Consider the following 12,181-nt stretch of genomic DNA (forward strand, 5'->3'; position numbering starts at 1 on the left):
GGCTGGGTCTCGGGGGCGGGGCGGGACAGCGGGGACCGCGCCAGCCGCGGCTCTGGATGCCGGGGTCCGGGCCGCAGCTGCGAGGCCAGACTCAACACCGCGGGCCTAGAGTCTGGAGAGGGAGCCGCGGGTGCAGGAGAGGGCGGGACAAGCGATGCCTTTCTGCTGCACTTTCTCTTGGCATTCATGAGGTTGCCTAGCTGCGCTTCAGAGAGATTTGTATTAGCTCGGAGTCCGTCTGACAAGTGAGGAAACTGAGGGCGAGAATTTGAAGGCGTAGCCATCTCCTGGGCCACGCAACCTGCTAAGGGGAGGCCAGGGACCAAGACCGCGGGGTCTGCACTCCCAGGCCCGCTGGGGTCGATGCGCGTGGGGAGCAAGAGCCCGGCTCCGTCCTCTGCACCTCGCCGCTGCAGGAGGCTCCTTGGAGGAGGAGCTCGGGACGCGGAGGAGGAGCCAGTACAGACTCTGGGAGCTGGGACACGATTCTCCGGGATAAGAGGCAGAGCCCGGGAGGAACCCCGTCAGCCGAGCGGGCAGAAATCTCCGGGAGCAGCATCATGGAAGAGAAACAGATTCTGTGCGTGGGGCTAGTGGTGCTGGACATCATCAGTGTGATGGACAAATACCCGGAGGAGGACACGGACAGCAGGTAGGGGCGCCCGGGCCCCTCGGAAACCCTAGGGGCCGCTGCAGCCCCGCGTTGTGCCAGGCGGCCAAGACTACAGGGCTGCGGAGCAGGGGGTGGGGGGGCCGGGGGGCCCGCAGCGAGGCCTTGAGAGTCGCCTTGGGAGCTGGTGCCCCCTGCCCTCTGCCCGGGACCTGGGGAAAGAATTGAGGCCTTTAGTAGTAAGATCCAGGCTTTGGATAGCGTTGTGTTCTCCAGTTCCCATTTCAACCCTGGGACCGTGTCAGACATCATTATCCCCATTTTACCGAGTAGGCTAAGCAAGTAAAGACCCTGAGGGACGCAGTTATTTATCCACGGGCACACAGCTAGGAAGGTGCAGAACCAGTTTTTTTCTTTTTAACGAGAACTGTGCACTTGCCTATCACCAGCATTTACTTCTAATTTATTTACCACATATATATCTCATCTGTGTCTTTAAAAAAAATTTTTTGAGGTAGCTTACAATAAGAAGTATGTGCAGTTAGACTGTTCAAGAACTTTCAAAACCATGGTGTTCAAGCTTCCCTGTAGCTCGGGGCTTGCTGGCACGGCAGGCAAATTTGGAGATGCTGTGAGTTATGGGTAGAGCTGGCTCATGAGCCACACAGACTTTTCCCTGGTGCCGAATTCCAGAAGTTTACCAGAAGTCCTATTTCCAATACTCAGTGAACAGCATAGTGGAAGAGACCCTTCTTGGTTGTCTGGTAGAAGTTGAAAAGTCATTTGTTGGTTCCCGTATTTACTCTTGATCACCCTTACACTGTGATCCCGAGACACTGCTGTGTGGTGGAATCCGTGGCTGTCTCTTGGTGCAGTCTAGTGCTCAGAATACGGACAAGAACTGCTTCTTGGCCCTCACTTGTCTCAGCCAAGAACTGAATGAAAGGCGAGTTCAAGATTGAACTCGGGAAGGACACTACAGCAACCACAGCCAGGAGGCTCACTGAGGGCAGAGCCCCCGGCATTCTTCAGGCCGTGGGTCCACACAGCACTGTCACAGGCATTGTTACATAGTTTCCTCACAGCAGCCCATGGGAAGCGTGTAAGGATCAGTTGCTCCTCTCTTTAGAGACGAGGAAGCTAAGGATTTGGAGAAATTAGACAATTTCTGTAAGGGGCCACGTAGTTGATGAGTGGCAGAGTGGTGGTCACAACTCAAGCGTCCTGATGCTAGTGTTCCAGCCCTTCGCCCTCTCTAGTGCTCCCTGTTCCTTTTTTTTTTTTTTTTTTGGCGGTACGCGGGCCTCTCACGGTTGTGGCCTCTCCCGTTGCGGAGCACAGGCTCCGGACGCGCAGGCTCAGCGGCCACGGCTCACGGGCCCAGCCGCTCTGCGTCATGTGGGATCTTCCCGGACCGGGGCACGAACCCGTGTCCCCTGCATCGGCAGGCGGACTCTCAACCACTGCGCCACCAGGGAAGCCCCTCCCTCCCTGTTCCTTGGCTGCTGCCCGCCTCATGGAGTTGACCCTTTGCTTTGGGCTGCTTTGTTTGACAGAGGTGACAGCCCCTGGCAGAAGGTGCAGGGACCGTGGGAGGAGGCACAAGGGTATGCTGCCGTGTGGCCCTAGCCCACCTACCAAGGTCAAGCCAGCCCCAGGACTTGGTGGCCAGTGAGGAGGCAAGTTTACTTTCTGGAGAACAGTGCAAATTCTGGGGCTCCAGTTTCTCTAGGAACTGTGGAGGACCTCCAGGGGACCCAGAGCACTTGCTCTGCTGGAGCTGAGTCCCGGTGCCTTTGAGCTTACTCATGTTGGAAGGCTGGGACAAGAGCCTGCTGGTCCCACCCTGACGGGAGCTGGTTCCGACGCTGGGCACTAAGCAAGGTGCCTCTCTGAAGAGACCCTCTGTGCTCCCTGCGCTTGAGGGAGTATCTCCCTGCTCCCCCAGACCCATGGCTCTGCTCCTCTGTGGAGCAGTTTGGTTGTCCACAGGGCCTCTCTCCTGTGCTCCCATCCCACCCAGCCCAGCTCCTGGACTCTGTCTTGCCTCCCCGATGGGCAAACCTGAGTGGGGACACAGTCCTTCCCAGCATCTGAGCCCCACCTTTCCCAGGCTCTCTCCGTAGGCAGCCGAGAACTGCCACCTGGAACTCGGCCAGACCGCTGAGGAATGGCCCTGCCTCCCAGAGTCCTGGCTGAGCAGGACCTTCCGGAAAGCATCTTCATGCTCAGCAGAGCATTTCTGCACAGAAAGTTGGGTGTCAGTATAACTTTGAAGGGTTTCCACAGAGTAGAACTGTGTACCCTTTCTCTGAAGCCTCAACAAGCTGGGACCCAACTACTTTCCATTCAGAAACCACTTGCAGTGGTTTGGAGTCAGGAGACCCGGGCTCTGGTATCAGCTTTGTCATTAACTGTTGTTGGGACCTTGAGCAAGTCCAGTCCCTCCAGGCTTCTCCTCTCTTCTCTGCATGAAAATTTCTCTAAAGCTCATAGCTTGAGACATGTTTGACCTTTTGCAGATTAGTAGCCTTCTTTCTAATGAGATCGTGGTCCCCTTTTCCCAAGGCTGAAGGGAACTTCAAGGTTAAGCTTTGTGTACAAATATACCCTAGCCTAAAAATTCTACTTCATTCATTTCTCTTAATTAGTAGTTCTTCAGTACTTGTTCCCCTTATCGTAAGCTGCCACAGTTATTATTATCCTTTTTGGAACTGGAAGCATAGAAATAACAGGCTGTACTGTTACCTCACAGTATTATTGGAGCACAAATGAGAAACCATTCAGGTTCTTTGACCATGTATGCATGAGTTATCATTTTTGTTGTTGATGATGACAATGAAGCCCTTCAGGTGTATCTTGACTTAGTTTCCTTTTGTTAGATTTTCAGTAAAGATGGAGAAAAAAAAAAGGAAGAAAAAAAAAGGTAACTATGCACTGTGATGGATGTGTTAACTAACCTTATTGTAGTAATCACTTCACAAAATATATGTATATCAAACTCATCACGTTGGGGCTTCCCTGGTGGCGCAGTGGTTGAGAGTCCGCCTGCCGATGCAGGGGACACGGGTTCGTGCCCCGATCCGGGAAGATCCCACATGCCGCGGAGCGGTTGGGCCCGTGAGCCATGGCCGCTCAGCCTGCGCGTCCAGAGCCTGTGCTCCGCAACGGGAGAGGCCACGACAGTGAGAGGCCCGCGTACCAAAAAATTAAAAAAATAATAAATAAATAAATCATCACGTTGTACACCTTCAGCTTTCAGAATGTTATATGTCAATTATATCTCAATAAAGCTGAAAAAAAAAGGAGAAACAAACAAAAATGGAGAAAAACTGGTCTTCACTCAGTGATCTTTTTAACTTTTGTCATCATAAAAGTTACCACACACAACTTTCTTAAATGATCACAATGTCCGGGTTTGCTTCCTGTCTTAATTATTTTAATCTGAGTTATTACTGAAGTGGTCTCTCCTAAGACAGGAGCAGCAGGAGATTTGCCACCTTTGAGAAGAGGCAGCTCTCAGGAGGAGGCTTGGTGGGGGTCCCTGTAACAGAGGAGGAAGTAACCCAAAGTCAGTGAGACCCTCAAATTGTGATGGGCCCAAGTGAGTGCTTTCCTGATGTCATAAGAATAGGTGAAAGATAGAAATGAATCACTGTGAACTTGAATTTAGCCTGGGCTGGGGAATAGCTGAGCCGCTTCCCTTTGCTGAGCCTAAGGCTGGCCTGGATGCTTTCTGAGGGGAATCGCCTGGCTTTTACATCCTGTGGGCCCTACTCAGGGCTCAGCCGTGCTTATCCCAGCCCCAGCCTGCTGGAGCTGCAGGGACCCTCCTTGTGTTTTGCAGGTGCTTGTCCCAGAGATGGCAGCGTGGAGGCAACGCATCCAACTCCTGCACTGTCCTCTCCCTGCTTGGAGCCCCCTGTGCCTTCATGGGCTCGCTGGCCCCGGGCCACGCTGCCGAGTAAGTGGAGGGAGCAGGGGAGGGTGGCCCACAGGGTGGGGGGAGAAGAAGGAAGCCTTGGCCCTGGGTGGGCGGTCTCTGAGAAATGGTTTGTGGCCACCAGAAATGGGTGGGGCGTGGGGAGTGGAGTACCAGCATCCCAGACCCTCCCTGGTATGGCTTATCTGCTGCTCAGTTGTTAATGCTGCTCCTGTTAAAGGTTTCATTTTCACAGCCTGTTTCCTTGGCCAGTCCCTGGAGCCTGCTTCGGCTTCCCACCTTCTCCTTCCTTGTTTCCAACAGACTGTCTGCGGTGGATGTGACTTTGCCCTTCTCAAGTCCCTAATCCTGCCTGTCCTTTTGGCAGAAGGCAGTTAGGGACATGCTGTACCTGCCCTCTCTCAGGGATGTCCTGCCTCCACGGTCCCAGGGTCCAGGCCTGCAGTTTCTTTCCCAGCTGAGGGGGCAGGGCCAGTGATTGTGTCCCCGTTGTTCACTGAAGCAGCGAGAGCTCCCTGCCCAAGGACACCCCAATGCCACGTGCTAAAGCTGGGCCCAGACCCATGCCTCCCAGCTCATCGGCTAGGAGGCTGCAGCCCGTAGTGGCCCACACGCTTCCTCTATGTTGGCTGCTGCAGGGACCCAAGAGCCCTTTGACCCCTGGCACTGCCGACTCAGCAAGCGCTTATCAGGCGGTGAGGCCCACTTTGCCCACTGTGGGCACAGGGGCAGGCTGCCAGGTTGCTGGCCTGTAAAGCACAGCCCTTTGAACCCTGGTTTGAGCGGGGCTGGTGCCAGAGCCCAGCCCCAAGCCGCAGCCAGATTCCCTTCCTTATGAACTGGCACGAGAGCCTGCCCTGTGATGTGGGACAGAGGGACCCGGAGCCAACAGCTGCTCACTTGTCAGCCCTCGTCAGCAGCTGCCTTCCCTCCCAGCTAGAGCAAGACCGTGCCTCTTGCTTTGGGGTGGTGGACCCACCTTTGTGTGGCAATCATGCTGATAGCTGGGCCATTCCAAATTCTCCCCATGTGTTCAACAAACACTGAATGAGCACCTACCATGTGCCTGGCACTGTGGGTGCAAAAAGTTATTTGGCAAAAACCAAATCATATTCTCCATGCTGTGGGAAAGCTACTATTTAAAGGATCCTTGAGACGTAAGGCAAGGAATGATGCCCCGATGTGGTACCTCTATACAGATCTGTATTGTCCAGCCTTGGTGTTGCCGAAAGTGGGGTTCAGCCATAGTGAGAAAGTCCAGGATGGTGGCTGGACTGCTGGGCGTAGTGGCCACAGCTCATTTCCAAAGAGCTGGGAGGGATGGGTGGCCTCCTTGTTCTGCTGGTACAGTCTTCCTGAAGGGCCACCCCCCGGCTCACTCTGATTGGAGGGGATTCTGAGCGAGAGTCCTGGACCCGGTCCATACTGAGGGGCCTCAGGCACTGAGAGGGCTTGCCACTGTGGAAGGAGCGGGTAGTGAGCAGGGCCACCGAGGCTGGGCATCGTGGAGGCAGGTGTAGAAGGAGAGGAATCACGTTAGGACTGGAAGGACTTCAGAGAGTGGAGTACCATGGGGATAAGCAAGCAGAGGGCACCTGGGGGACAAAGTATCACCTTGGTCATTATTAATACTGCCTGGGCCTTGCGTGATGCGGGCCACAGTGCCCTCACCTGCTAGGTTCAAACAGGGTGCATGTTCTAGGTCCCACATCTACCCCATCTAGCTTTATGAACGTGAGCAAATCCTTTCCAGCTTGAGTCAGATTGAAGGACAGGGTCAGGGTTGGAGTTTGCTTCAGTCAGGACCTAAAAGAATGTCCCTTAGGGTTTTTCTCACTAAGCTCCAGCCATGCTCTCCTGCCTCTCCTGCCTCCACACAGCCTGTGACAGTGACTCCCAGTCCCATCCTAGCCCCTGTGCTTGCACCCCAGGGTCCCCGGTGGCCCTGCCACCTACCCTCCAGTCCCCAAGCCCCCGTCGAACTGCGCCTCCCCGGGTTACTCCGCCCTGGCAGTTTTGTCCTGGACGACCTTCGCCGCTATTCCGTGGACCTACGCTACACGGTCTTTCAGACCACGGGCTCCGTCCCCATTTCCACAGTCATCAGCAGCAAGGCCAGTGGTAGCCGCACCATCATACATGCCTACAGGTTTGTACATCTGTCTGCGCCTTGCCAGCTGCCGCCGCCATTGCCGTCACTCAGCTCCCAGAGCAGGACCCTCTCTCCAAGACCCGCGTGCTCCGGCACCGCTCCCCACCCCGCGGGAGGTCCAGGCCCCTGGTAGCCTCTAATCTGTGTCTCCTTGCCCTTCCCTTGGCTCGGGCTCCACCCCAAGCTTCCTGGTGGCTGACTTCAGGCAGCGGGGCGTGGACGTGTCTCAGGTGGCCTGGCAGAGTAGCGGGGAAGCCCCATGCTCTTGCTGCATCGTCAACAGCTCCAATGGCTCCCGTACCATTGTGCTCTACGACACGTAAGGCCCCCTGGCCTGCCCTGCCACAGCCCACCAATTAGCTCCCTCACTTGCCACGTGGGCAGCCCACTTGCTCACCCTCTGTGGCCTCTCTCTTTGTACCAGAAATTGTCCCTATGCCAAACTGTTCAGTGATTTCGGAATTGTTCTCAATTAGGGGAGAAGTGAGGTGGGAAGGGATGGGCTTTGCTCTGCCTGGCGACTTGGCCTTGGTCAACACCAAGGATGGGCGAGCAGGCCTGTGCAAACTGTAATTTATGATGTGATTCCTCCATAATCAGCCAATCAGCAGCCTGGGTGTGAGTATGGGGAAATTGTTCTGAGGACAGAGGGATGGGAGATGTGATTCAAACCATCTTGAGCCCTGAAGGGGGCCCACTGGGGTTTCCAGGGTCAGCCCCAGAGTTGCCAGCCTGCAGCATGGCACCAGGAGCTGAGGTTTGGGTGTTCGAAAGAGATGAGCAACCCCAAAGGTCCCAGCATAATGAAGCCAGACCAAATGCCACACACCACTCGCAGCCATTGCTGAAGGAGGGAAGGGGAACACTGGCTCAGCAGAACAGGGCTATCTGACGTGTTGCTAACCTCGGGCAAGGCAGGGGCATCCCTTTAGGGTCCCAAGCTTCCAGGGAGAGACCCCTTCTCATCTCTCCCAGATTCCCTCCTGAAAAATCTCAAGAGGTTTAGTTTACTGAGAAACTAGGGTGTGCCAAGTACTCTGTTAGGGCAGAGATGGCCCAAGCCCAGCTGCCCTGGGGTTCTGACTGTCCCTGCTGCCCAGCACGACCACTGAACCTGCGGGAGGGGCAGTCATCCTAGAACAAGATTTATAACCAGTGGCCCTGGGCTCTTTGTGTCCCAATGAATGAGTGGGTAGGCATACATGCTAGACACGATCTTCCCATTGGGCAACCCTAGTCATCTGCCCATTAAGCAACAATCTGTAGCAGCTTTGATCAGGGACACAACATGGGTATTCACGGGAAGGGAGGGAGAGGAGCTCCAAGGAGAAATGTTTATTGCCCACGGCCTCAGTCCAGGCATATCCACACACATTATCTCCAGCTGCAGCAGGCCTGCGGGGCTAGGGGTTCGGTCCCATTTACTGAAGGGGAAACACCTCAGAAAGGCCACAGTCACCCAGCTAGTTAAATCGAAGTAGGATTTGGCACAGAACATGGAGGGGAGGACACTGGCTGTGTGTAGGTCTCTGGCCAAGGAAGGTCAAGGCGGACCCTTCCCAGGTCTCCACACCTAAGTCGGCCAAAAATAAACTCATTCTCAAGCACCAACCTTGATCCCAGGGCCATAACATGGAGCTGCCAAACTCAGGACAGGGCTGCTGTCACCACTGGGGTGCCTGAACTGAGAGGACCCAGACCCGAGCTCCAGGCAGAACGGCGTGGCCTTTGTAGTTTCCCAGGGCACTGCGTGGTGGTAGCTGTGTGTGCTGCTGGCAAGAGGAATTCTGGGAATTGTAGTCCCTGGTGCTCTGAAAGCATTTCGGGAGATATGGTCTGCAAGGCACGCAGAACTGGTCCCTTGCTTGACATATGTGGTGGTTGAGTTTGCCCTTAGATAATATCACAGCCTCAAACACAGGAAGGGGCATCCTAGGAAACTGCCTCCAGCCCCCTGTCTGGATGGAGCTGAGCAGGGCAAGGAGTGGTCTCGAGTTTAGCCTGAGACAGGGTCTGTCCTGGAGCCAAGCCTCAGAAGCATGTGCTATAGATTCAGTTTCCTGCCATGCTGCAGGCAGCGCCAGGCATAGGGGCCGTAGCAGCCAGTTAGAGATCCTGGCCCTGGCTGACCTCACCATGCCCCTTCTCTGTCCTTTCTGTCCTGCGACTCAGGAACCTACCAGATGTGTCTGCTAAAGACTTTGAGAAGGTTGACCTGACCCGGTTCAAGTGGATCCACATTGAGGCAAGCCCTGCCCTACCTGTGTTTTGAGGGCCTCAACCTGCCAGCCCCTCCACATGTTCTGCCTTCTTCTTGGTTTCTTTGAACCATGAAGTACCTTAGAGATCAATGAATCCAACCCCCCTCACCCACTCTCCATCCTCCTTCTATGTTTTCAGGTGGAAACTAAGGCCCAGAAAGACTGGGTGATTTTCTCAAGGTCACACAGCAGGATGTAGGTGCCAGAAGCAGGGTGCTGGCTCTAGGCAAAGTCTGGTGCTTCCTGTGTTACAGGCTGCCCCACCTCCTCTGGACTTGGCCTCTGGCAGGAGCCTGGCTGTGGGAGGCCTGACCTGTTACCTCTGGGGAGGCAGGAATGGGAGGGCCTGACCCAGCTCCCAAATAAAGGGAACTAGAATCTTCATTCCAAGAGAAGTTTTGGAGTCTAGGTGGGAGGAAACCTTGAGAAGTCCTGAGTTCTAATCCTAGCCCTGTCATTTAATTTATTGTAGGTCCTTAGGAGAGTCTCTCTTTTATTCTTTCGTCTTCTCATCTGAAATGGGAGGGCTGGTCAATAAGGTCTCCAAGGTCCAGAATAGCACTAGAATTTTGAGACTTAGGTTGGGTTTCCGGCCCAGCCTTCCTGGCCCCTCTCCCCCCTCACCCATGGTTCCAGCAGGGAGGGAAGAATGAGGCAGAATGAGACCAGCGCCCAGCTGGTCCTGAGTTGCCTGCCCTGCCCTGCTCTGCCCCAGGGCCGAAATGCATCAGAGCAGGTGAAGATGCTGCAGCGGATAGAACAGCACAACGCCAGGCAGCCTCCAGAGCAGAAGATCCAGGTGTCTGTGGAGGTGGAGAAGCCGCGAGAGGAGCTGTACCAGCTGTTGGGCTACGGAGACGTGGTAAGCATCCCCCACGGCCCCCCACCTTGCCACATCCAGCTTAATTTGGTCCTTAAAGGGAGTCCGAGTGTCCCCTTGTCCTGCCTGTCACACTTAGGGCGGCACTTTGCGGCTTGGTGATATTGGCAGGTGGGGGCAAAGCAGAGGCAGACCTCTAGCTTAGGGCTCTAGTGCAGGCCTCAACAGCGGCCAAGGAGTAGAATTTCTCCAGCCCAGCGGGCGCATAGGTATGAAGGCAGCCAGAGGGCTTGGTCAAGGCCAAGACAGCCAGCCTCAGGGCCAGCCTGCGTGGAAGCCTCCCCTCCCTGGGCCTCCTGTCTTTTCCTCTGTCAAATGACAGGATGGGACTGTTCTCCGAGGTGCCCTCCAGTTCTGTAGGGGGTGAGGGAGGATGGGAAGGGGGCTTGCGCATGGTAAGTGTGGAATGTACATGGAATCGGGATGATAATCTAGCATCACAGTGGCAGCTCGTTGGGCCTCAGCCTTGGTTGCACGTTAAATGATGTGGATGCCTGAGCCCCACCCTCATTTTTTTTTTTTTTTTTAATTTGGTTGGTAGAGGTGAAGCCTGGGCTGAAGTATTTTTTAACAAAACACCCTGGTGATTCTAATATGTAGCTGGTGTTAAGGAAGCTCTAGAACCCCTATCCCTTTGTTTTAAAGATGAAGAAATCAGACCTAGAGGGCATAGCTGTATGCGGAAAGCCAAACAGAACAAAAACCCTCCTGAAAGCCGTGGTTTCACCTGCCAGTTGTAGATTGCGCCCCAAGATGACCTCAAGACTCACTCTGGGTTTTCAATTGTGAGGAAATTCGTTGATCTTAGAATAGGCCGGGGCTTTCGTGTCACAATTTACATGGCTGTTTTCTAGCATATCTGAGCAAGTATGAAAACGTGTTCCTGAGGGACAGCGAGATGCTACTTGGGGGTTTAGGTGGCCACGATGGAGGAGCAGGTTGCTGGTAGTGAGGGACAGCTGGGGTAGAGCTCAGCTGACTGTCAGCCTCTCTTCCACTGCCCACAGGTGTTTGTCAGCAAAGATGTGGCCAAGCACTTTGGGTTCCAGTCAGCGAAGGAGGCCCTGAGGGGCCTGTACGGTCGCGTGAGGAAGGGGTGAGCTAGCGGAAGCCAGGCAGAGGCCCGGGTACGGGGAGTGAGGGAGCCTGGCCTCCAGGGTCTGCCCCGGGGAGGGATAATGAGGCTGGGGGCCAGGGCTGGGCTAACACCCAGCTGAGTGGAGGGTGTCACAGGGCTACGCTGGTCTGTGCCTGGGCTGAGGAGGGTGCCGATGCCCTGGGCCCTGATGGACGGCTGCTCCACTCCGACGCTTTCCCACCGCCCCAGGTGGTGGACACTCTGGGGGCCGGAGACACCTTCAATGCGTCCGTCATCTTCAGCCTGTCCCAGGGTGAGTACCCCAGCAGCAGGCCCAGGGCCGGGGCCTGCCCCTGCCCAGAAGACCCGGCTGATCTGGCTACTCATCCCCCCCTCCAGGGAAGAGCATGCAGGAGGCACTGAGCTTTGGCTGCCAGGTGGCGGGCAAGAAGTGTGGTCTGCAGGGCTTCGATGGCATCGTGTGAGTGCCCTGTGGCAGGAAGCACCGGCTCACATCCCCGCCCCGGGCCAGCAACACTGGCTGCCGTCGCCCTCTCTTCTCTGGCCAGCTGGCATCAGGCTGCCTTGCCCCCCCAGGCAGATGCAGGCTGTGGGAGGGCTCCACCTGTGACCTGGCATCTCACATGGCAGAGCTGCAGAGCAAATAAATCTTCCCCAGAGCCAGCTTCCTTCTGGCAGTCTGTTTGTCTTCGATGTCTGAGCTGCTCTGGCTGGGGATTCTGGAGGCTTTGATCCTGCAGTCCTTCGCCCTTTTTTTCTCTATTCCCCAAATTCACCTCCTGCCCAGGCCCAGAGGAGGGGCCACCCAGACCAGAGCAGCAGGAAGTGCCCCAGGCTTGCCACCAGCTGTGCCCCTGCTGGGGCCCCAGCTCAGGGTAGAGGGCCAGACTTCCAGCCTTTCTGGCGGGGGAGGAGACTTAACCCCTTGCACCCCAGGGAACCTTCCAAATAACCACAAGCCATGAGAAAAGCTCCTCTGGGCCCCAGCTCTGTCACAAGACTCCAGTGGCCACAAGTGTGTCCACATGGCTGAGCCAACCTGACAGGCCAGCGGGCAGGGAGCCTCCTCTGGTTTGGCGGAGCCTCTGCAGTCCAAAAATATCTCCCCAATGACCGACCCCGAGCCTGACAGCCCCACCCTTGGAGCTGCCTTGTAGTTAAGGCGGCGCCTGAGCCACAAATGTGACCCGGAATGCAAAGCATTGCTTTCCCTGGGGGAGACCTGGTCTGAGGGCA

The 12,181-nt window shown here is 55.6% G+C and overlaps 1 protein-coding gene across 3 annotated transcripts; it reads left to right on the top strand.

Annotated features, from left to right (window-relative positions):
* The first annotated feature begins 45 nt into the window (after nucleotides 1–45).
* KHK (ketohexokinase) lies at nucleotides 46–11,626 on the top strand. 3 transcript variants are annotated; one of them, XM_082671880.1, is made up of 9 exons: nucleotides 46–652; nucleotides 4,458–4,574; nucleotides 6,568–6,702; nucleotides 6,890–7,024; nucleotides 8,878–8,950; nucleotides 9,682–9,828; nucleotides 10,854–10,942; nucleotides 11,080–11,237; nucleotides 11,324–11,626. In XM_082671880.1, exons 1-9 carry the CDS (start codon nucleotides 561–563, stop codon nucleotides 11,407–11,409), a joined length of 1,032 nt encoding a protein of 343 aa, XP_082528006.1. In that variant the 5' UTR covers nucleotides 46–560; the 3' UTR covers nucleotides 11,410–11,626. The 3 variants fall into 3 exon arrangements, with proteins under 3 accessions (XP_082528006.1, XP_082528004.1, XP_082528005.1); XM_082671878.1 differs by lacking the exon at nucleotides 6,568–6,702 and having other exon boundaries at nucleotides 11,324–11,624; XM_082671879.1 differs by lacking the exons at nucleotides 6,568–6,702; nucleotides 6,890–7,024 and having other exon boundaries at nucleotides 11,324–11,624.
* Nucleotides 11,627–12,181: the final 555 nt, after the last annotated feature.

This window comes from Grampus griseus (assembly GCF_964374135.1).
Source record: "Grampus griseus genome assembly, chromosome: 15".
Lineage (NCBI taxonomy): Eukaryota > Metazoa > Chordata > Mammalia > Artiodactyla > Delphinidae > Grampus > Grampus griseus.

What these genes read in the sequence shown, in the direction of transcription:
- KHK (XM_082671880.1), top strand. Translation starts at nt 561, where the DNA reads ATGGAAGAGAAACAGATTCTGTGCGTGGGGCTAGTGGTGCTGGACATC. An exon ending in TGTTGGGCTACGGAGACGTG is followed by an intron (nt 9,829 to 10,853) that starts GTAAGCATCCCC and finishes CACTGCCCACAG; the next exon opens with GTGTTTGTCAGCAAAGATGT. An exon ending in CATCTTCAGCCTGTCCCAGG is followed by an intron (nt 11,238 to 11,323) that starts GTGAGTACCCCA and finishes CCCCCCCTCCAG; the next exon opens with GGAAGAGCATGCAGGAGGCA.